The sequence below is a fragment of the Fundulus heteroclitus genome, chromosome 21, assembly GCF_011125445.2.
Source record: "Fundulus heteroclitus isolate FHET01 chromosome 21, MU-UCD_Fhet_4.1, whole genome shotgun sequence".
Classification (NCBI taxonomy): domain Eukaryota; kingdom Metazoa; phylum Chordata; class Actinopteri; order Cyprinodontiformes; family Fundulidae; genus Fundulus; species Fundulus heteroclitus.
Window position 1 is genome coordinate 13,747,636 of NC_046381.1, and position 25,706 is coordinate 13,773,341.

The 25,706-nt window shown below is 39.3% G+C and overlaps 1 protein-coding gene across 2 annotated transcripts in view; it reads right to left on the reverse strand.

Annotated features, from left to right (window-relative positions):
* Positions 1-6,267: 6,267 nt before the first annotated feature.
* Positions 6,268-25,706, reverse strand: part of ctdspla (CTD (carboxy-terminal domain, RNA polymerase II, polypeptide A) small phosphatase-like a) — a 49,710-nt gene continuing 30,271 nt past the window's right edge. For both annotated transcript variants that reach the window (XM_021307357.2, XM_012880185.3), the window contains 5 exons: positions 20,378-20,479; positions 10,913-10,969; positions 8,294-8,386; positions 8,024-8,209; positions 6,268-7,340 (listed from right to left, as the gene is read on the reverse strand). In XM_021307357.2, the coding sequence (XP_021163032.1) occupies positions 7,215-7,340; positions 8,024-8,209; positions 8,294-8,386; positions 10,913-10,969; positions 20,378-20,479 (564 nt within the window). In that variant the 3' untranslated portion in view covers positions 6,268-7,214. The remainder of the gene's footprint in view (positions 7,341-8,023; positions 8,210-8,293; positions 8,387-10,912; positions 10,970-20,377; positions 20,480-25,706) is intronic.

Here is a 25,706-nt window from a genome sequence, read left to right on the forward strand (position 1 = left end):
TATAACGCTGCAATTAATGCACCTGCAAGGCACGGTACCATACAGACAGCAGCGCTCAGCAGGATCCGGCTGAGAGTTCAGTCTGTCATTAAAGGGCCTTTTAAAACCAATCATGATAAAGTGGACAAACTGCACTTTCCAGAAAAAAGTGGGGGGATCAGTGTGTGTGTGTGTGTGTGTGTGTGTGTGTGTGTGTGTGCATGTGTGTGTGTGTGGCCGTAAAACAGCTTGAATTAGGTTATTTTTCAAATTTCAACTAGTAATTGTTGTGTAACTATCACTTTCAGGTTTCTGCTCCGCTGCCTACAGGCAATGCAGCTGTTTTCACAAAAACTGTTGAACAGCAGATAATACATCACTTTGGTTGAGTGATAGGGGAGAACAAGGTTAGAACCAGCAGGAGATACAAGGCCTTATTAAGGTATTCTCAGCATTAAAGGAGCAATAAGTAAGACATTTACTGTAAAATTAACCAAAATCATTCATTTTCACCTGGGATGGAAGTAACATTCTCTATAAACAATCGTTCCTCTCCATCAACAATGTCTTGGTCAAGTTTTTTTCCTTTAAAACCTAGAGGTACAGTCCGGAATGACTTTGGTGCAGAGTGTAGCCGCTGTTTACTTCCTGGTTCCTGAGCCAATCATATGAGAGTTCCCCGGGTTCCCAACACAGAGCGCAGCATTTGGTATTTTATGCTGGCAAAATATAAAATCTGCTAACATTGAAGCCAGTAAGAGAAGCGGACCAGAACTAGAACAGAATACAACATTATGTACCTGTCCGGTGTTAGTAAAAAATTCAGGGGGGGTTTCACAGCAACAGGACCGTTGAGGAAATGGATGTTGTCCATGTCTGCTGATGTGCATGTGTTGCTCTGATTTTTAACACTAGGTGTCATTATTGCTTATTGCTCCTTTAATATGTAATGGATTATGGTTTCCACATAATAATCGGCTCTGTTAACACATCTGTTTAATTTAACATCGTATGCCCTTTGTACCTATAAGCAGGACAGCTGCAGTCTGGAAAGCTGCATGAATATCATGGAAAACCTTCAGACTTGTGTAATAAATAAAATAATAAATATTGCAGCCAATTAGGATTCATAAATGTATTAATGATATGAAATCATTAGTTTTATATGTCAGATCTAGTACATAATTATTGTCCAAGCCAAAAAATAAATAAAAAATAATTATTTCTCCCTTGTGTCATATAAAAATCTTCTCAACGAAGATTTTGCAGCGAATTTCCTTTATATTAATTGTAGGAAAATTATAAAGTTTGTAATGAAAGTAGCATTTGAACATTAATCTTAGACAATAAAACAATGTAGACCTGGGGCAGTCATTCAAGACAGGTTTAGTAGTTTTGATCAATATAATAATAATTATAAATATGCACATACTGCTCCCTCAAGGTAAGTAAGTCTGCTCACTCTGAATAAAGTATGGATTCTTTTTTAGCATCTCTGAATTTTATAAAAGGGCTATTAACATTTTGCTTTGTGTAATTCAAAATGTTATTTACTGTACTCTCACCTGGGACTCCAAACGGCATATTAAGTTAAAGGACGAGCCAGAAAACATAAAAGTCTTGAAAGTAAAAATAAAAGAAAGAAAGAAAAGAACAAATTACAAAAAGGCCGGGTCATCCGGGTCATCACAACAGCATACAGGCTTAAATCAGAGGCAACCGGAGTTTCACAAGCTGATACGTAATTTTGAAACAGCTTACTGATAAAAAATAAGCAGGATTTAGGAGCAACAGCTCTTTAAACATAAAGGTACAACCGTACTGTATGTGGAGATAGTGAAGACAAAGAGTGAAGCAGCCTATTGTTGTAAACAGAGGTGGAGTGAGCTCTCTTGCTTTCTTCACCAATCCCTCTGTGCAGGAAAAGTGGGTGAGTTCAATCAAATTTAATTGATTAAGTGGACATATTTCTCACCACGCAACAAAAACAATAGGTCTGAAATGTTTTCTTTACCCCAGAATTGTGATTTTTTTTTTTTATATTTGCTTCAAAGGAAGGGACAATCCAAGAAAACTCTCATCAAACTGTTTCACAGCTTTAAACTGTGTGGACTGTGACCTGGCAGATGTCCGGGTTGCTCTTCATAATAAAAAAATAAAAAAATCCATGGTGGTAATGCGTCTCTCAGGTATCTGCCTGGTTGCAGTTGCGACAGGGAAAACATAGACCTTGATTTTCTGAGGTTAGTCTCACAGTGAGGAACCAAGGCGGTCTAAAACTGACTCATTCAACGAAGGTTTTGGAATTTTTTTGAATATGGTTACCAAAGAGCCAGTGGAAATGTAACGCTTAAATACCCTTGATTTCTGATTTAGTGTACCCTGCATAAACTCCACTTCCAAAATCATATAATTATTGAAATCATTGCTCTGTTATTGTATTTAACTTTGTTTAGTTGGTAAAATTCCACTGATATTAAGAAAATATTTGTTGTTGTATGAATATAGCCGGTGCATCAAATAGTCAATTCGTAAATTTGAATAGATGGACATTTATACGGGTTTGAATTAGTCTTTTACAAAAAAGCGGTGTCAATTCAGTGAGCAGGAGGAGTGCTGCAAAAGCTCCAGCTGGCATGGAGGTGGTGATAAGCGTTATGGAGTCAGAGCAGGAACTGTCAGGTACCTTAGGAGAGCACAAAACACACCTGCAGGTTATTTGGTCGTGCTGGTGGTGGCGTGACCCAGGGATGGTAAGAAATTCCTGGCCCGAATTATTGTCCCGGTCCGCCCCTGGGCCTGGCATGTATGCTAGGATCTCTTTGTGGACTTCAACTCAGCCTCTGACAACCAAGACATCCTCCATCGGATGTTCGTCCAGCTCACAGCACCAGCCTCTACCTGCCGGTGGATCACCAGGGGTGTGTTCCCTACCTACTTCACTTCTTCTTCTTATTGGTCTGATCCAAGATGGTGACGAGTCTGCTTTCATCCAGGAGGTGGATTGGCTGGTCCACGGGTGTTGTCAGAACTACCTGGAGCTGTGGAGATGATGGTGGACTTTCCGATAACACCCACATGCTTCCTTCCCTCACCATCCTCAACAACAGAGGGTGGATCCCTTTTGGTTTCTAAGAACCAACCCTCTGAGGGACCTGATTTGTTCCCCACACAAAGACGCTGTTCAAAAGAAGGTTCAGCAGAGAGCGCACTTCCTGCGGTAGAACAAGAAGTACAACCTTCCACAGGAGCTCCTGGTCATCTTCAACACCACCGTGATTTAGTCTGCTTCAGCACATCCGTCCCTGTGTGGTTTGGCTCAGCCACAGAAGAGGAAAGGTACCCACTGCAATGATGAATTAGTTCTTCAGAGAGGATCGTCAGGGATTGTCTTCGGTTCTTCAAGGACCTGCAGAGGTCTAGGGTCAGGAAAAGGGCAGCTACCATCTACCCCACCCACAGACCCCACACATCCTGGATATGGATTTCTTTTGATTTTACCTTCAGGCCGGCGATACAGAGCGGCATTTCCAAAAAAAACAGCTCCCACAAAAACATTTTCTTCCCTCAGGCTGTCTCTTTGATTAACACAGTGATTTTGCCCTACCACAACATGTCTTCTTTTTTTATATATAAAGTAGCTTGCAAAAGTATTCATACCTATTGAACTTTTCCACATTTTTGTCAAATTACATAAATATATTTTATGGAATCCTGTGTGAAAGACCAACACAAAGTGTTTTACAGTTGCGAAGTAGAAAGAAAATTATACATGATTTGAAAACATCAAAACCAACAGCCTTCAGAGGTTGCTTAAAGATCTATGACTGAACAGAGTCCACCTGTGTGTGATCTAATCTCAGTACAAATACAGCTGCTCTGTGACGGCCTTAAGGGTTGGTTGAGAGAATATTGGGGAGCAAACAGCATCGTGAAGTCCAAGGAACACACCAGAGAGGTCAGGGATAAAGTTGTGGAGAAGTTCATTGCAGGCTTAGGCTATAAAAAGATTTCCCAGGCGTTGAACATCCCACGGATCACTGTTCAATCCATCATCTGGAAATGAAGTATGGCAGTAACTGCAAACCTACCAAAACAAGGCCGTCCACCCAAACTTACGGACCGAACAAGGGGAGCACTGATCAGAGATGCAGCCAAGAGGCCCATGGTGACTCTGGATGAACTGCAGAGATCCACAGCTCAGGTGGGGTAACCTGGTCACAGGACAAATATCAATCGGCCACTGCACAAATGTGGTCTTTATGGAAGAGTACCAAGAAGGGATCTACTACTAAACAACAACCCTAAACATAAAGCCAGAACTACAATGGGATAACCTGACGAGCCAGATGAATTTCGCTCCACTTAGCTTCACTCACATCCATCTGGGACCTCTTCCATAGAGAGTGATTTCTCCAACCAATTTTATTGTAAAGCCAATCAGGACGCAGGGCTGGAGTTTCATAGATGTGACGTAGTGGAGAAGTGACCGTGAGACTGTTTTGATTCAGACAACAATGGCGGCTCACATCGAGGAAGCAAGCGTTAACATTGATGCTGCTATTTCTTCCGTGTTGTCCAATCTACCTAATATTGTTTCATTAAAAGAACATCAGAGAACGGCTCTGAAGGCTTTTGTTGGTGGAAACCATGTTTTTGCCCTTCTCCCGACTGGATTTGGCAAGTTTTGATTTACGTTAGCGCAAACCATATTAGGAGGCCTTTAGTCCTCAACGCGGTCGGCCCAGGATCGACTCCGACCCGCGGCGCTTTGCCGCCTGTCTTCCCCCCTCTTCCTGTCAGCTCACTGTCAATAAAACGCCACTAGAGCCGCAAACACATTTAAAAAAAAAAAAGTTTTGTTTTTTCCTGCGTCGCTCTCATCAGCGTCACGGGTTAGCTTCGGTGGTGTGAGTGGTTGAAATAGCACGTCGATAAAGATGACAGACAAGTGGCTTATCCAATCATATGCAAGGATTTTTGATAAGGCCCAGCCTTCTGAATCGCCATTCCTATGGATCTGTCCCAGATGGATGAGTGGAGCTAGGCGAAGCGAAATTCATTTGGCTAGGGTCAGGTTAACAATGGGATGGTTTAAAACCAAACATAGTAATGTGTTAGAATGGCCCAGTCAAAGTCCAGGCCTTAAACCAATCGAGAATCTCTGGCAAGATCTGAAACCTGCTGTTCACAAACGCTCTCCATCTACTCTGACTGCGCTTGAGCCGTTTTGCAAAGAACGAGCATAAATGTCAGTCACTGGACGTCCAAAGCTGGTAGAGACATGCCCTAAATTAAGACTTGCAGCTGTAAATGGGGCAAAAGGTGGTGCCACAACTTATTGAAATATTGACTCCTACATGATTTCTCCAAAAGAAATCATGTAGGATTTTCTTTCTACTTCACAGTTGTATGCCAATTTGTGTTGGCCTTTCACATAAAACTCCAAAGAAATATATTTATGTTTCAGTTCAAGGGGTATGAATATTTTTACAAGCCACTGTAGAAATGGCTGTGCATAAACATACACATTCTTTAATCCTTTATTTTATTTCCAATAAAGTTTCGATATTTATACTTAATGTTTACACATAATTGGGCTAATAAGTTTATTCTGATTTCCAAATTTTTGTGTTCCCCCCACAAACATGTGGTAAAATCCACAGATTCCTTTACAAATCGTGAAACCAACACTCTCTCTAAGTGCCCCTACTGAACATTTACACATAATATGTAATGAATGCAAATAATAGTGCTAAGGAGTATCCGTGCACATCAGAGTAACAAGGCTGGTTAGAATTGGAGCAGACATTTTTTTCAACCTGAATGCTGCCAGAATTTAATTTTTTTTTTTACAGGTTCTGTTAAGCTAGTCTTTCTCCATTATGGTGAATGTCAGGCATGCTGGATAGAGCATTTATTTATAAACCTCTGGGTAGGGGGCTCTTCTGTTAGGTCTTTAAGCTCCAACATTTTTCTATGCTTCCTCCTCTTCATTGGATAAATTGCTGTATAATCACACTGGAGCAAGGAACTTTTCTATCACTGCTTACATTATACATAAAACGCCTCAATGCCCCACTTTGCTGCTCTTTACATAAAATCATCACTCATCATGTCCATGTCTGGTTGGTATGTGCTTTGTTTTTGTCTTATATACTTTTTTAAAACATATTAATTGATTTCAGTCATGGAAATAAATGAATATCTGAATTACAAGCAGTGGAAAAATTGGATTGTCAATGGAAGCTCCACAAAAAAAAAAAAGGCTGAACTTCGCAAAAGTCCTTAAACTGTGATAACAAGCCGACGGTGCGAACTTGCAACTTTAATCATGTTGTACAGTACAATTTTAACAGCATCTCTTTACAACTCACCCAAGACTCCTAGCCTCAATAAATATAATCCAATATAACCTAAGCTAACTTTTTTTTTTACATTTCTAAGTTTAATCAGAAATGTAACATTTATCGGTGGACGGCGATCACAAACATGGATTGTTATCTTTTGTCAGGGGTCAGAAATTTACCGTTAGTGGAGAAATATTGTAATCCAGCCACAGACCACATTGAACTGTAAACATCTTTGGTGAATTTAAGAATTTAATGCTACTTAAATAAAACACCTTAAATTCTTCCAGGGCTAGCTTTGTAAATGTCAGACTTTATCATTTTACAAAGACTTGTTTCCAACATCTGTTTTGAGATTTACAGATAACAATGCTTCTCCGGACCCCCCCCCCCCCCCCCCCAATTACCCGACATGGACCAAGATCAGCACAGTAATGAAGGCACTTCATCCTGTAAGAGAAGGTAAATCACAGTTCTTGAAACAAACAAACAAAAAAAAAAAAAATCAACATAAAAACAATAAAACTTGCACAGTTTTGAAAGAAAAAAACCCAAAATATGTGAATTTGATTGTTTTTAGTAACTAAAATATTACTTGATAGAAGAGTAAAACTGCCTCTCTCTGATAGAAAAATTATTTTCTGTGTATCTTACTCTTAGAAACACTTACTATGTACATACAGTAATATAATCTTTTGATAGTAAGAGTCCTGTAGAAAGAGTCCAGGAGACAACAGATGGCAAGGACCCGCAGCGTCATTCTCTCCAGATTAAACCCAGTTCGCCATGGATGCTCAGTCTGGCCACCCTGCTGCCTGGAGAACGGGAGCCGGGCCGCAGGAGACGGGGGGGAGGCCTCTATCTGATGGAGCGCTGTCTTTTCTGCTACCTGTTCCTCAAAGTCTGTAAGGGGCTGTAAACGTCCTCCTCTTTACTGAGACCCTCAAACAGAGGAATCAGATCCAGCAGCTCTGTGTCCGTCATGTCGTCAAACCAGGACTGCACTGGCACCTGACGAGAGAGAAGAGGGGAGCTTTGACTTGACAGTGACGAGATAAAAAAAAAAGATGAGAACAGTTTCTAAAGTCTTGCATTATGTGTGAGGAACTGGTGTGAATTTTGTATAAATAATTAATAGGGAGAATACATCAAAGGCTGGAAGAGTTGCAGAAGGTTCTCCACGGAGGAGAGCCTTAAAACTAAGAAACAAGTATGCGGCTGAAACGCTGAAGATATAAAAAAAACCACAATGGCATTGTTTCCATTATATGAAGCTTCATAAGTAACTGATTTCTTTAAGCTAAGTGTTTGCCCATTTTTTAATCATTGTTTTGAGTAGACAATGATGTTGAGTTTGGCTGAAGTTAGTGCAGTAGTTTCAAATCCCTGCTGAGTTTGCATGCTCTACCTCTGCATGCATAATAGTCCAGTTTTCTCTGACAGAACAAAAACATCCATTTTCAATGCAATTTTAACACGTCTTCCATTCTAAATTTCCCATTAGCTGAGCCTGTTAGAGTTGTTTGTCTTGTATGTATCAGTTTTGGTCCCCTTTCATCCCTTGGTGCCAGTCCACCTGCAACCCTAAATAGGATTAAGACGGAGTGTAAAATGGCCAGACAGATGGAAGTCCTTCCTTTACCCCCAAAGATAATGTCTTTAACCACTGAAAAAAGGATAAATAATGGGCTTACTGCATTCTCAGGGTGGAAGATGTACGAGGCAGGCGAGTTGTCTACAATGATGACTTTTTGGAGCTCTCGGCCCAGCCGGCTGAGGTCTTTGACATAGTTTCCTCTGTGGAAAACACAAGATTCCCTGAAGAGCCGAGCGCGGAACACCCCCCACTTGTCCAGCAGGTCTGCCACGGGGTCGGCGTACTGAGCAGACCCAAAAGGAGAGGAAATTAACGAGGCGATGGAAAACAACACTGTGAGTCGTGCAGCGGCCCCGTAAGAACCAACCTTGGCCAAACTGGCTGTGAAGAGGACACATTCAAACAACTCTCCCATCTTCTGGAGGAACTCATCCACATGGGGTCTCTTCAACACGTACACCTGAATGAGAATTTTTATTTTATTTAATTTTCATCAATATGAACAAAGCAGCCGTTAAATCTGCAAGTCAAACATTTATTGACTAATAATTAAACCATTTTCTCATGTTAAAATAATATCCTAGATCTCAAATTGCCAAGACAGATTGTTTTTGATGTAGGGATCTTTGGGATTTATAATTAACGGATTTGCAATGATGCCTCTTACTAGCTTTTGACTTCCTTCAATCTATCAGAGAACCAAGTATTTGCAATACCTTACTTTTTTTTTTTTTTGAATTAGGACAATGCACATTCATCAACATGTCAGCATAAAGCATCAATGTAAATATGCCAGAATTAGCACAACAGCTAATTTGCATCTTTAACTGTAATATGCTATGCAATTACCTTCCACTGCACTTTAATTTAAATAGCTTCTGTCCAAACTCTATTTATTAATTTTATAGTAATAGCTACCTGTATATCATGCTCACAATCCTGCCTATAGTAATAGCCATCTGTACATATATTCATAGTACATGTAAACTGTTATAATAACAATCATCTGTATATTATGCTATTGCACATATCTGTAAAAACTGTATTTATAGTACTATCCACCTGTATATTATATTCGGTACATATCCAGCTGTAAATTTAGTTCACTATACTAGTTATCTATATATTATACACATAGGACAAATCGATCAGTAAAATTCTGTTTATAATAGTATATATCTCTATATTTATTCAGTAAAAACCCATGTCCTGTACATATGGAACCATTGTTTATCCTGCACTTGCTGCTATTGCACTTCTAGTTAGACCTAAACTGCATTTTGTTGCCTTGAATCTAATCTAATCTAAGTAAGACAACTAAATCAATTCAGGAGAAAAGCTAAAGCAGTCACTGTTTGCTGATCCTTTCCTCTGAATCTAACATAACCTGTTTCACTAATAGTATATGCACTAACCTGATTACATTGATAAACCAAAGCAATACAATTAATTACATTTTGCAAATGTTTTATTCAGAAGGTTTTCACATATCCAGGCAGAGGTCATGTAAACAGAACAACCAAAAGCCGAAAAAAAACAATTTATTTAAATCTAGCTAATTTTCAAAAATTTACCTACTAAACAATTTTTCTGATGTTTGTTCATTAAGATAATTTAGTTTTTTCTTCAAAAAAATTTAAATAACAAAAAAATATTTTTTTATTTATGTATTAAAATGTCACTCATTTGGTAAATAAACTTCCAATAAGAAACCATATACGCCTTTTCCCTTTAATGGCTGGTTGAGGGTGGAGATGCTCAGCTTGTTAGTAAGTTTAACTTTTGTATCAGCATGGCCTATAAGCTAGCTAAAACCTTTTGAAACTATTTATGTAAGGTTGAATTTGAGCCTTTTGTCTTATTTTCATAGCTAAAATGTGTTTATCGGTAACGACTGCTTAATAGTATCAGTAAGACATGCTTTGCCGCTAGTTTAACTTTAGCTCTGGTGCTAAACTGGTTAAAGCTGGATACAAATGTAAATTGTTGCTCAAAAAGCTGTCACAACCACAAGTCTTATAGTAGTTCTTAACTTTCACTGTTAATTTGTTTATTCACAATATTATTTATACAATGGCTCAGCTGCCGCCTCCTGATTAAACATGAAAAATTAAAATAAAGCCGATTGAGCCAGAATCTTCAGTTAAATTAAAATAAAAACATTCAAACAGGATTTTATGCCAAAAATATAGCTAATGATGTCAAAATGTAACTATTAATAAACATTAAATACAAAAATGAATGTGTTTTTTGAATGAAAAGAAATTGATTTGCTACCATTTAACTTCCCTTCAAAATAAAATTTGTAAGTGAACGTGCTGCTATTGTGGATTGATGACATATTTCATTTTATCCTGATCTCCGTCTTGGTTTGGCCAAATGGTCTGAAACCCAGCAAAGTGGATTTCAGGTTGTGATCCCATGATTATGACGTCAAATCCTGCTGGCTCACAATGCACAAACAACACTTGGCACCCATAGGTGGCATCTCTGCTCTGCTCAGCAGGTCTTTGCGGGTTAGTTGCTGTTCCCAAGGGCAAGTAATCAAGGACAGGCCGACGCAGATCCACAAAGCCTATCCTGGATTACTTGAACCAGGTCACAGCTACGATCTCGGATCTTGTTCTTCCCTCTGAAGTCAATGGATGGTGTGAAAGGAGCCTCTGCGTTTACTTCCCTCAGTCATTATTATGTGAAAAAAATCCTGCCTTCTCAACAGTGTCTTCAACAGGTTTTGGGACATTTAAAGTTTAAAACAGCCAAGGCAGGGGCCGTGTCTCTTTGCAGTGAGCAAGGACAGAAAAGATCAAGCAAAACCTACAATGAGGCGTAAAGCGGTTGGACTTTAAAGCACAGTAGCTGTGGGATAACAGGGAAAATACAATTAGAAATGAAACTGAGCCGAGTCTCCCTGGGGAATCCTTATAAAGAGAGTTATTATATTTACGCCTACGCACGGAGGTCCTCCGCATCGCAGCGGCATTACCTGATGAACAGTGCCGTCAATCTCCACTGGGACGATAAAGTCTGCATTGCTGATGGGCTGCAGGGAGACATGAACACAGGGAGAGGAGTCAAAACTTGTGTCATTTCAGCACAAGAAAAGAAAGCCAGTCACACACCCATATTTCTTTTTTTTGTAAAAGGAGAAGAAGAAGTAAAATAGCCCCGTAATGTGCCTCGGGCAAGAGATGACAGTAGCCTTCGTGTGGCTCCCCGGGCCCCAGCACTCTGTGAGCGTTAAATAAAAACCAGTTCTCTGGAGAGCATCCTGGGATGATGAGCGGAGGATGTAAAGACAAGGATGAAAGGATTAGGTAGGAGGCACAGCCGTTTTGGTGAGAGGAGAAAGGAGAAATGGGTGACAGGTAAAAAAATATGTTTCTGCATGCTCTCTGGGGACTAAGAGCTTAGGCTGTCACCTATTTGGATAACGTGCTGTCCAGAAGAAACGGAGGATTAGTGAAATTATATATGATGATGTACCATTAAAATCTACATAATGTAAGAAAATCTGGATAAGATTAGGCTCCTTAAACTATTTGAGTCGGGTCTTTTCTTTACAGTCTATGATAAATGGTGAGTTAGAGACTTAATCTTTAAGGCATCAGCTCAAACCAATTTATAAGCAGGACCTTTGTAATGCAATGTGGGCCCTTTTTTCTTAAATGACTTTAGATCACGCAAGATTTAGATTCGCCTCTGGTCTGCTAGTCCGCAGGCTAGCTTATCAGGAGCGCCGCAAAATGTATGCAAAGATTTTCTATCTCGGTTTTACTTACCGTACTTATAATCTCAGATAGCCCTGGTAACTCCAAAACACCTCCCCCCCCCCATCACCCATTTACTTCAGGCCCGAACAGCATCACTCCAGCAGAATACCAGTTCACATTTTGGGAAAGCCTCCCTCTTTCTGTTCTTTTGTAAAGGAAGTTGAGGCTATTTTTAGGGCCATGAAACCCTCAACATGTGCTGTCAACCCCTTCCCAACATTCCTAGTTAAGGCCAACATCGCCTCAGTCCTCTAATCATTACATCTGTGAATCAATACCTTAAATCTGGCTACATCCTCCCCCTTTACACACACACACACACACACACACACACACACACACACACACACACACACACACACACACACACACACACACACACACACACCGACATCTGCCATTTTCAAACGCCTCCGTAGCAGGATCCACCCTGCACTGCAAAAAGGGAACTAAAAATATGCAAAAACTTCTTGAAATTTGTGAAATTTGTGTATTTTTCCTTGATTTGAGCAGGCAGATAAGACTATTTGCCAATGGAATGATATTTTTGAACTTAAATGGGAACAATTCATCTCTAAAATAAGATAATTAGACATCCTGCACTTGAAAAAAGATGATATAGATGAATTGTTCCTATTTTAAGTGCAAAAATCTTATTCCATTGGCAAATAGTCTTATTTAATTGCTCTAATCAAGGAAAATTACAATGATTTCAAGAAAATTTCACTTACTTTTAGTTCTGTTTTTGCAGTGTGGACACCCAGGACCAGGCAAACTACAGACCTATTTCCAACCTCCTCTTCCTCTGTAAGTGTTTGGAGATATTTGTCTCAGTCTATATCCAACAACTCTTACACGACATTAGAAATATGGACAAATTTCAATCTAGTTTCTGTACTGCTAACAGCACTGAAACAGATTTAAAAAAAAAAAATCTTTATCAAAAAAATTCAATGAAATATATGTGCGACTACACACGGCGAACAAACAAACAAATCAAAGCGAAGTCATCCTTTTACGAAGAGAGAACCAAAATCCAACATATGCTAAAACATTCAGTCAACAAAATAGTTCCTTTTTTTCTTCAATTCAATGAGGAGAAAAAAATATTTCAAGAAATATTCATAAACTGAGAAATCTGTCTAATAAACAGTTTTAATCTGGGCCACAAGTTACTCCTGATCACTGCTGACAGTGGCCCAAGTCAATTCAATTAAAAAATACTTCATTAACCCCAAAGGGACATTGAATGCTGGTGTAACTCATGTTATGGGGGTTACTTTAACGAGTTGCTGTAGATGCTGATGGCTGCAGGCAGGAATAAGGATCTCCTGCAGCGGTCTGTCTAACACCGGACCCGGGGAAGTCTCTGACTGAAGACACTCTGTTGTTGTACGGCAGTCTAATGAAGAGGAGGCTCAGGGTTGTCTATGATGTTCACCATTTTATGATGAATCCTTCTTTGCATAGTCATCTCTAGAGGTTCTAGATGGGTAACTAATGACAGGAACAAGACAAAAATGAACCAAAACTGCAGATAATATTACTAAAGAGGTGAAAAACTGATACAGACGGCACAATCTGTGAACACCGACGTATTTATACTCCTCCACTTCTTCTCCCTGTATGATAATAGCGTTGGTACTATTCCTTTCTCCTGACATCTACACTCATCTCTTTTGTTTTATCCACATTCAGAGTGAGATGATTGCTTCCACACCGTGCCACAAAGCAGTCCACCAGCTCCCTGTACTCAGCTTCCTGTTCATCTCCGATGCATCCAACGACTGCAGAGTCGTCTGAGTGTTTCTGCAGAAGACATTGCAGATGAGTATTTCTGCTCCTCTTCCCTTCTCCTTCCCCTCGACTTGTCGGCAGCCTTCGACACAATGGACCACCACATCCTTCTCCGCCGCCTACAGCACCGCCTGCAGAGCTCACTGGCACTTCCTTGGAGTGGTTCCAATCATACTTGATGGACAGATCTCCATTTTTTAAGTTCCTTTTGCTTTCTAAAGCACGCACTACTTTTACTTGAGCACGTTATCCGCATTTTATTGTTTCAGCTTCTATTATAGTGATTGTTTTATTCATCGTATGACTTTAAGATTTTCTGTAAATCTAAAGTGGAATATAAATAAAACTGATCATCATTATTGTTATTTATGCCAGGGTTGCTGAACTTCTGTCTTTAAGGGTGGATTTCCTGCTAGTCTTAACCGTGTCCCTGGTCCAACACGCCTGAATCAGGTGGCTGAATTACCTCCTCAGCTTACAGTCAGGTACTACAGAGTCCTGTTGTTGACCTGATTATTTGATACAGGTGTGTTGAAGCAGAGACACCTCTAAAAGTAGCAGGACACTGGCGCTTGGGGACTGAAGTTTGACACCCCTGATTTACGGAGTAGAGGTACTGACCCAACAATGTCCTGCTGAACAAAGCGAATGTATACACCTGTCGTACTGTTTCATATCTGCATTTTACATACGTTATCAACAGGGCTGTACAGTTTTGCCGAAAATCTAAATTGCGATATATTTCGATCATAATTGCTGTTTAATTTTGACTTTCCTCTGCATTAACCACAAGCAACAAAAATGGCCTGTAGATAATGATGTTTGTAAACAAAGACTATTTAAAACAAGAAATGTAACTGTTTTTAGTAATCAGAATATTATTATTCAAGAGAATAGCTTTTAATTAAGTTGGACATCAATATTTGTTGAACATATAGTGCAAAGTGCAACCAACAAACAAGTTTGTGTATTAAACAGTTTGACCGGGACTTAATGCTATGGTGAGATTCCTGAAAGTTTCTGGTAAAAACAGTGTGATTATATAAACTCTAAAACAAATAATATAATTAGATTATCTCACTGCTACAACTATCTTTTCTTTCATGCAGAGGCAAACCCACTTTAAACATATTACCGCCACCTAAAGGATGCATTTTATCCATTAATTGTTACATAGCCAAAAATTGCAGACCTCTGCGATTTGGAAATCACATTTCTTTATTGTGATTATATTGCAAATGTGATTAATTATCCAGCCCTAGTTATCAATATACATGGCATTAAATAAAACCTTTTCAGGCGAGCCTTTCTACACATTATAGGTTTTGTAATGTCCAGCATAGACTCCCTCAGGTTAATATCCTTCTATGCTATGCAGACACTCTGTCTACACTGATTTTCTTAGCTTGGCAATGCCTTAAGTAGCTGAAAGGGCAAGATATGGTTCTATTTTATAATTAATGCAGTTCATTGACAACCAGAAAAAAACTTTATTTAGAATTACTTATTATATAATTGCCTATACATCCAGTTAGTCATTTTAATGTTGTGCATCTAGAGCACCTATTAAGGGAGCCAGTCATGTGAGCTGTTAGAGCTATATAGAAATCAAGAGTCTTTTAATATTTCATACTATTTGGACCTCAGCAAAGTGGAAATTAAAGTGGAAAGAGGAGATGGAAAATTCTGCTGTAACAATGCATCTTTTTTAGGAAGCTCCAGGGAAAATGAAAAGTAAAAGTTCTAGTCAATCATGCAGAGGGTACAGAAAACATTTCATCCAGTACGTCTGACCACACCTGGTTTGCAAAAACTGCAAACTTCTACTTATTTCCAGTTAATTATTTGCATATGTTCCTGTTTCTTAGGTGTTTCCACTCAAACCACTTTCGACCAGTTTTACTGAAAAAATAAAGCAACTGTTATCCAAGGCCTGAATGAATCCGCAGACTTTGTAAAATCTCTCACTTTCCTGCTTCAGACCTTCAGGCATAAGTCATGTCCAGTGAGAGGCAACAGTTTAATGCCATCCAGCAGAGGGGGTGTTTGCTTTAGAAATGATCAGCACTTTAACTTCTCACATATCTCATAAGTGAAAGTCCTTATGTAGTATAATTAGAGCAACCACCTAAATAATTCATTTACTTATTTGATGTCAGATTTCAGTGCTACTTCAAAATGAAAACAGTATGTTTTTCTCTTCCCCTTAAATCTGTTAGTATTCAGACACCAACAACATAAGAAGTTTATAAGCCAACCTTATCTCTAATAACCTTACCTTAATGGACAGACTATAAGCAGAGCAGGCAGGGTGTATTATATCTGTTACCATAAACACTGTGATTTCTACAATTTCTATACCACCAACTTCTATAAAGGAGAACACAGGACAGTTGGGAATAAAAAAAAAAAGCAGACTTTTTTTCCACTCCTTTGGTTATTGCTCTTTCGCTGATTTGCTCCATCATCGGAAGACTGCACATATAAATAACAGCTGCTCATCTCCCTGCTTTGTCATGGATGCATGGAAGTGAAGGCAGATAAGAGGGAAGAGTGAAGTGCGTGTCAGACAGAAAGAAGGTCTAGCTTAAGAAACTGAGAAAGGAGAGTGATTAAATAACTCAACCTTAGAGAGTTTAGGCCCATAAGTTCCTTCTGTTTTTGTTTTTTCACACTGAAAACACATTTTACATGAGGAAATTGGTTTGGATTGATTAAACCGCATCAAAGGAAGGAAAAGACTTTCATCTGCCTGAAATATTTCCTTCAGAAATAGTATATTTAGCACCTTACAAGAGCATTTATGCATATTTTAGACATAGAAATCTGACAAGTGTGGTGTGCATTTCTTTTTCACTCCCTTTACTCTGATACGCCTAAATAAAATGCAATGCACACATGGTGGTGGCAGCATCCCGGTGTAGGGGTGACTTTCTTCAGCAGCCACATAGGAGGAAGATGAAATCATAATTTGTCAATATGGCCCAGTCAAAGTAAAAATTTGACTGGGCCAGATTTCTGGACAGACTGAATACAGTTAACCTTGCCTGCAAGCTGCATTCACACGGTATTTGTGTGTTCAGAAACACACGAGAATCCATTTTGTCCCACTCTTAACCCAAAACGGGTCGGCCAATCACGTTGCAGTATTATGGTTTAAAGCGGGACATACCGTTGTGACGAAAGCAATAGCTGCCGAGCCCACAGCTGAACTAAAATAAACACGGCAACGCAGGAGGACGCATCTGTTTTGTCAGAATCCACGATTGTCACAAGTGTTACTCTCAAAATACGTGTGCCTTGACCAGTGTAACTTGTTGTGGTTTCTCATGGTGCCTGCTGCTTACATATTCATTTGATAACCTGATTGGCTAAAACCAACATTTGGTAGGCGGGCACTAGGTGTTGTTTCTCCCAATCAGCTCGGGAATTTCTGCTGAATGTCCCTCCTATCCTGGATGGACTCAATGGGAGCAGACCAAGATTGATGATGTGCTACACATTGTCAGTCTGACTGGCCAGGTTTGAAAACAATCTGCTTTTCACTCATGCTTTCCATCCAATCTGGCAGAGCTCGAGTTGTTTTCAGATATGGGCTTTGAATACTTTTGCAGTATAATTATTTATTTTGATGGATTATTAATAGTACTTCCAACTGACGTACTTGAAATGACGATGATAAACTAACCAATCAATATCATGTTAGTCCCCTTGAGCCCATGCAGTGAACCATATTAAAACATAACTTGTTACGTCAGCCGTGTTAACTCATAAAAAACAACTATTGTCAAAAACCATAGCTACATTAAGTTAGTTGGTCCTGTATCCTGATGCTTGTCATTTTAGATCCAGGTTCTCGGTACTGACCTGTGAATGCACAAATAAAATGTGAGCACGTTTTCAAATAAGTAGAATAAATGTCATTTGTTATGATGTAATCCTTTCTGCTGTTTTGACATGTCCTGCACACAGTGCATCTAATCCCGGAACAGGCCTGGGAATTATCCCCTCATCCATAACATGCAGGATAAAGCAGAGTATGCAACGTGTTACGTAATGTTGCTTTTTTAGTCTATGTCCATCTGTGCTTCATCTGCGTCCCCCCCGTCGTTTTCTTTTTCCCTCCACTTATTGTTCAATTCTAGCGATTCAGAAAAAAAACAAAAAAAAAAACGCATCGTATTTTGAATCCTTATCGCATCCGAACAGGAAACCAGGAGGAAATCCTGCGCAGGCTCTGAACGGAACTGAAAACGCCACAAACTTGTCGTTTTTATTGCCGTTCTCTTCCCCCCCACAATCAACTGATTCCAATCCACTTCACTGGCTGCGTCTAGCACATATCGCATACTAATCTCTAAAGCAATCTAATTTTCTGTGGATGGAGCGTTTAGGAATGCGAGAAAGGGACTTGTTTTAACAAAGACGAAGAAAGTTTGTTCAAACTCACCCAGGATTTCTGGGAAATTCATTCCACAGCCATTCGGAGCAACAGTACACTGTACAGGACACACCCTTGTGTCTGAGAGAGCACATGTGTTTGTGGCATGTGATCACCAACGGTATGTGCACATATTTTTCTTTGACATTTCCCAGCAAATGTGGAATTCAGCTTGTAGTCACGTGAAAAACAAGTTCCTCTCTTCACTTCTGATTGAAACTAAAGCAAAAGAGTCTTCACCAATGGCTATTTAATTGTGTTTTTATCTATAATCTTTGATCTGAGAGGTTTTGTTTTTTTAAATCAAAAGGTAGATACAGTCAGATATAATAAGGGCAGCTCAGACTGAGGTAGAGTGGTGCTGAAATGGGTCACCAGGTTGGCCAGGTGTGAAAAAATGCCATGAACGCAGACAGAAATGAGCATTCAGCCGGCTGTTTGAAAGCGACATCATTTTAGTGGCTAAATTAAAATGTACATATTCTAATGTACAGTCTTCATCTGAGGGCTAAAACCATGTGTCAACCAGTCTTACGAGGAGTTTTAAAGAACTGCACTGCGAAAACGGAACTAAAAATAAGTAAAGTTTTCTTAAAATGAGTGCATTTGTCCTTGATTTGCGCAGGTTAATAAGATGATCTGCCAATGGAATGAGATGTTTTCACTTAAAATAGGAACAACTCATCTCCATTGTCTCATTTCAAGTGCAGGATGTCTAATTATCTTATTTTAAGGGTCAAAATACTCATTCCATTGGCAGATAATATAATTTACCTGCTCAAATCAAAGACAAAAACACACATTTTAAGAACATTTTACTTATTTTTAAGTCCGTTTTTGCAGTGTGACGCATAGGTACACGTTGCAGAGGTGTGCAGATGTTTAGCAGATACTGTACATTCATCTATATATATCATATGTGACAGTCTAATGCTCCACCCAAGGTCTAGAGGGACAGCGCACCAGATTTATGATGCACTAAAAAAACATTTTTGACTGTGGCACGCTATCGGTGACATTGATCCAATGCCCTGGAAGGCCAAGGAGTAAAAAAAAAAAAAAAAAAAAAGTGTTTGTACAAATGTGTTGTTTCACATTTCAATCCGTCCATCTGTCCATCCAAACCCAAACCACCTCACCAGACTCTTTTTGATGCAGAGAAGCAGCATCACTTTAAAGCTCCTCGCCCGTTCTCTGAGGCTCAGTCCAGCTACACAGCGGAGGAAGCTCATTTCATCTGCTTGCATCACTTATGCTATATGTGTTTCTGTCTTTGTTGCAGCAGGTGTTGTGTGTGCTGTACCCGACAAGCCAACAGCAAGAACGAAATGAGGGTCTAGGGAACGTCTCCAAATTAGATTTGGATACAGCACTGAGTGACTGACCATTTCTTCCTTTTATCACATATTTATGTAATTTCAGGGGTAAAATTAAAAGCACGCACAAACTATACAACTTGAATTTGTCTTCTTGTACTACTTTGTTCTTTGTATCCTCAGCTCTTGTCCTGCTTGACCTGTCTGATACAAAATCAGACTGTAGCATTGTCTATTTCATACGGTGGTCCTTTGTTTAGATATTGATCACGAAAATAAGAAGGAGCCCAAACCTAACCAACTCTGAAGAATGATTTATTTCTCTTTTCCTAACAAGCAATGTTGTTCTCAGTGTCGTTAAGAAAATCCATGAGCATTGTTTTCTACACTATGAAGATGTTGTATTTCAACACCTGCTGGGCTTTTTAGAACTAAGACATGAAAAGAGAGGCTTTGTTCAAATAAGAAAACGGGTCATTTAAATTATATGAACAATCTCTGAATTTGAATACTTAAATTAAAATGTAATTTAACTTTTAAATTATTAATTTTCTGATGGAACGTTGAGAAGAAAAACTAACTTTTACCAAATTTTTAAGGGTAAATTAAAGATAAGCCAAATCAGTGGTTAAATGAATTGCTATAATATTACTGGAAATAATTGGATAGTGCCAAAATAAATAAATAAATAAATAAATAAATAAATACAAATAAAAATGCAGGAAGATTTATTATTTCCAATAAAAATGTGGTAGTTAAGAAGTTCTTTTTAATAACAACTCCAGCTGTCAGCTTTCATATAGAGCTTCATCTTTTTATATTAGTCTTCTTTATATGTTTACATATAAATATTGACATATTCCAATTAAACCATTTCAATACCACCAGATAGATAAAAGAATGGAAAGTAAGAAGATGCTAATTTCTATCTATACCATGCACGAAGCACTGCATACACTATATGGATAGTTCTTTCAACTGGACTCTTGTCAGTATTGTGTAAATTTTCCTTGAGGAATCAGCTATTTCATTGGCATAAAAAATTTGTGGATGGATGGATGGATGGATGGATGGATGGATGGATGGATGGATGGATGGATGGATGGATGCATGGTGTATTGTACCTTAAAGGAGCTGTGTACAAGGGTTTCATCCAGGTCGATCACCACACAGTTTTTACCATAGTCAGCTATACTGACCTCAGGCAGGAGGAACTTGGCTGGAGGCTGCAGAGGAAACACAGACAGGTTAAACCGGCATGTAAACCACATCTAATGGTTCAGGGTAGAACAAAACTGTCCGATGATGTAATGAAAGCTAGGTTTGAACAAAAGTTTCAGTTTTGAGTCACACTTAAGGTACAATTTACAGCTTTAAAGATAAGCACAAATGTGATTTTTATTTTACATATTTGGGATTATGACTGCAACTGTGAAAAGTTTTTTTTTTATTTAGTTATAGCCAAAACCAAGACGTTTTAGGGCAAACTTTCATTGTATTAATATGAGAAAACTACAATTAATATGCTAGCCTATAAAAAAACTCAATGCTTACACTTTAGCGGTACATTTTACATCATACTCAATAAATTAGAATATTATGGAAAAGTTAATTTATTTCAGTACCTCACTCCACCAAGGGAAGCACATTACATAGATTAACACAGACTGATGAGGTTCTAAAGCCTTTATTTCTGCTAATTATGATTCCCCCCCCCCCACTTCCAGCTAATAGAAACATCAGATTAAAATATTGCATCAGACCAATTCAAAAAAGGAAAATTCTTTTTTTCTTAAAAAAAGGTACTTTTAATCTGAAAAAACAGCCTCTTAGAAATGCATATTCTAATTTATTGAATTCCCATTGCAATGTTTTAAAATCACCTAAAAAATGGTGACGCTCTTGGCAAAAAAATCTGTAACTACTTTGCAGAAGAAATCCAGATCACATGATCACTTAATCCTCTTCTTTGCTTGTATTTTTCATCTCTCACTTATTGAAATCTCTTTAAAAGTCAAGAAACTTAAATATTGTCAGTGTAATGTTGTTGGGATTACTTTACACTGACTGAAGTCAATCGAAGGTTTCATTTACAGTGCATAATGATTCAGTGCCAGTTTGAACTGTCTAAATATCGCAGTTTACCCATTTGTCTTCATATTTGGTAGACCTACTGCCAAAAATAAACAATTTAAATGACCTTTTTTTGTTTTTCCAAATGCAATGAAGTTATGTTCAATGTAGAATTGTCTAGTTCAAATTTGACCAGACTAAATATTCAGTCCAAATGACAAACAGGTAGTTAGGTATTTAATTTAGAGCAATGGACCAACTTCAGTGTCTTTAGCCAGGACCGGTGTCAGCCCGATAATCCAACCTAGTTTCGGCAAACTGAGCACAAGGGGGTGCCCACTTCACACTGACTGGACATGCAAGCCTTTGTCGCCCCGTGGCAGCATACCAACCTGGGTGGGGAGTCATTTTGCTTAGGGAATGTAAAAAAGCACACCACTGTCGCTGTGTTCAGGGTCAGGGGAAGGGGGGAAATGCTTGTGTCCTCTGCCAAGGCCTGGGGTCACACGCTGGCACCGGGCAGATGGTTCAGCCACAGGGGGCGCACACTCACAAACCACTCACACCAGTGCGCTCATCCACACACGCTGTCTGCAAAGAGGTGACGATCAAGGACTCTTTCGATCTCACAAAAGCAAATGCCCACAAGTGAGCTCAACATGCCAGGCAGTATCTTGATGCTGCGTTCGAGTGTGCTTTCTCATGGCAGGCTGTGTGTATCATCGCTTATCGCAGGCTGATGCAATGCAGGAAGAATTCCCTTTGAGCAAGGACACTGAATGAGACCCTGTCTGTCAGTGATTTATTGGGTTTACTCATGCCAGGTGAGCGGTTTAGGTAAGAAAGACTGACTGGGACCTTGATGTTCTCACCAGGCCATAAGCTTTAAAACTGAAGCCTGAAGGTTCTTTGCAACGACGACAGGAGCACATTACGCTAACTAGAGGGAAACGCCTGATGACTAATAAAGGTGCAGCAGACAACTTTCATAAGCATGCAAAAATATAAACAAAGCATCAGAGTGTCTCAAAACGCTTTCAAGTGCAGAAGTTACAGATGATTTGGGGTGGTTTTCGGTGTCCAAGCGACAAGAGCAAGAACATTTTGCTGCATTTTCTCCGACTGTATGAAGCGTGGCGTAGCTGCATGCTGTCAGTCAGTTGTGTATGACGGCCAATAAAGGAAAATTCAATCATCCGTCGCTTTTGAAGGTAATGCAGCCCTTTAAACACTGCTGCAGGATTAAACACAGCTGTGTTAGTAGATAACAGCTTGCTATCTTCATGATTTTGCTTTCCAAAGAACAGAAAGGCAGAAAAGAGATCAAATTTTGTGCCCTAATAATAATAATAATAATAACATTTAAAAAAAATAAAAATAAAATTACCATTGCAATTAGCATTTATTCTAAATTCCTTAGTGAAGGTAATTATTTGGGGCTTTCACTGCTGTGTGCATACTTTTACAGCGCTAACATTATTTATATCAATGCTTAAGATTAAATGACAAACTTGAACCTTCATCTTCATAACAGCTAAAGCTGACACGTTTGTTGTGCATCAGCACAACTGAACAGATACATCCAGAAAATACTAACTTCTGTTATAATGGAAGATAATAATTAATAAGTCATTTTATGAGCAGTAAGTAGTACATTTATTTTTAAGGTAACATATTTGCTGTGAAATGCCAGGCTCACAGTTTTGAATTGAATTGTTTTCAGATTTGGCCGTGTGCTCTCATATTGCACATAAAGTTATTGTGACTTTGACACAGACCTAACTTGCCCAGCAAAGCTTCAGTTATTTAAATCGCCACTAAGAATAGTCGCCTCTGCTTGGGTCCTCTTGGCAACACAAAGAGCCGCCCTCAACACCATATGCATTTCCTGCCATTGAAGGGAGGCTTCTGCTGGCTGGTGTAGTTTAAAGCTTGGCTGCAACGCTTGGGATGCTGTGAGTGTGAATATTCTAAATTACAGTAAACCACAGGCAGCTAACACATTCCAAAATAGTTAAATTAATTGCAGCATCATCACGGACAACCGATCGCTAATTTGATCAAGGGGGAAGCATCTATTTGTTGACCCATTCTCTAAAGTTCTTCTGTACACATTCAAGGCCATCCACAGCCTCGCTCCACCTTTCTGGTCTTCTTCATACCGCTACCCCTTCCTTAGCTCCTCGACATCTTGCTCCCGCCTCAGCACCATGCGCAGCAGAGCTTTCTCCTGATCTGCTTCCAAACCCTGGAACTCTCTCCTACCAGACAATACCCTCTACCAGGGGGCTGTGCCCACCCTGGACTGGAAGCTGGGTTTTGTTTTGGTTTCTACCTCAGAGTGGCCAACTTTCTATTATTTCTGTCTTAATTTCTGTTGGGATCATCAGCCAACACTGGAGTCAACATTGGAGTAAACATTCATGCTAGGAGAGTTACACCCCACCCCCCCACCCCTCCTCCAATCTGGCAACACAGACTGCACTGCTTTATGAAAAAGTGTGCCCTCCTAAAAAAATGGAATGCCCCTCTTTTAAAATGTTTCTGCAGCCCTCTGCCAGTTCAAGTCTAAACTCAAAACCCATCTGTTCAAAAGTGCATACTCCCTAAGATCGCTGCTTTATTGTACCTTTTGTTGTTTTGTGAATTATCTTTATTGTTCTGTACAGTGTCCCAAAGTGTTCTGAAATGCACTTTTAAATAAAATGTATTTGTCTTCATCATTATTATTATTATTATTATTATTATTATTTATTTCTGAAGCATACCAGACTCTTTCCAGAACCTACTATGTACTTTCACAAAACTTTTAACATGTTACCTAGTACATATCCAGAAATTATCATTTACAGTTGTGGTCAAAAGTGTACATACACTTGTAAAAAAATCATAATGTTATGGCTGTCTTGAGTCTTCAATAAGTTCTACAACTCTTATTTTTCTGTGATAGAGTGATCGGAACACATACATGTTTGTCACAAAAAACAGTCATAAAGTTTGGTTCTTTCATAAATTTATTATGGGTCTGCTGAAAATGTCACCAAATCTGCTGGGTCAAAAATATACATACAGCAACATTAGTATTTGGTTACATGTCCCTTGGCCATTTTCACGGCAACTAGGCGCTTTTGGTAGCCATCCACAAGGTCCTGGCAAGCTTCAGGTCGAATGTTTGACCACTCTTCTTGACAGAATTGGTGCAGTTCAGCTAAATGTGATGGTTTTCTTGCATGAACCTGTTTCTTTAGCACTGTCCACATGTTCTCAATGGGGTTTAAGTCAGGACTTTGGGAAGGCCATTCTAAAACCTTAATTCTAGCCTGGTTTAGCCATTCCTTTACCACTTTTGATGTGTGTTTTGGGTCATTGTCTTGTTGGAACACCCAACTGCGCCCAAGACCCAACCTTCGGGCTGATGGTTTTAAGTTTTCCTGCAGAATTTGGAGGTAATCCTCCTTCTTCATTATCCCATTTACTTTCTGCAAAGAACCAGTTCCACTGGCAGCAAAACATCCCCAGAGCATAATACTACCACCACCATGCTTGACAGTAGGCATGGTGTTCCTGGGATTAAAGGCCTCACCTTTTCTCCTCCAAACATATTGCTGGGTGTTGTGGCCAAACAGCTCAATTTTTGTTTCGTCTGACCAGAGAACTTTCCTCCAGAAGGTTTTATCTTTGTCCATGTGATCAGCAGCAAACTTCAGCCGAGTCATAAGGTGCCTTTTCTGGAGCAAGGGCTTCTTTCTTGCACGGCAGCCTCTCAGTCCATGCCGATGTAAAACACGCTTGACTGTGGAGACTGACACCTGTGTTCCATCAGCTTCCAAATCCTTGCAGACCTGCTTCTTGGTGATTCTTGGTTGACTCTTGACCATCCTGACCAATCTCCTCTCGGCAGCATGTGATAGCTTGCGTTTTCTTCCTGATCGTGGCAGTGACACAACTGTTCCATGCACTTTATACTTGCGTATAATTGTCTGCACAGTTGCTCTTGGGACCTGTAGCTGCTTTGAAATGGCTCCAAGTGACTTCCCTGACTTGTTCAAGTCAATAATTCGCTTTTTCAGATCCACACTGAGTTCCTTTGACTTTCCCATTGTAGCTTTTGTAGCTGAGTCTAATCACTGGGTCAAATGAGCCCTATTTAAATGGGCTCATGAGAAGTCAACAGCTGTAGTCAATCAGAATCACTTAGAAGAAGTGAAGAGGCCATGACATGAAGCTAATTTGATTGACACAACTCGCTACATCACCAAAGTTGACAAATTTTGTTGCTGTATGTATATTTTTGACCCAGCAGATTTGGTGACATTTTCAGCAGACCCATAATAAATTTATGAAAGAACCAAACTTTATGACTGTTTTTTGTGACAAACA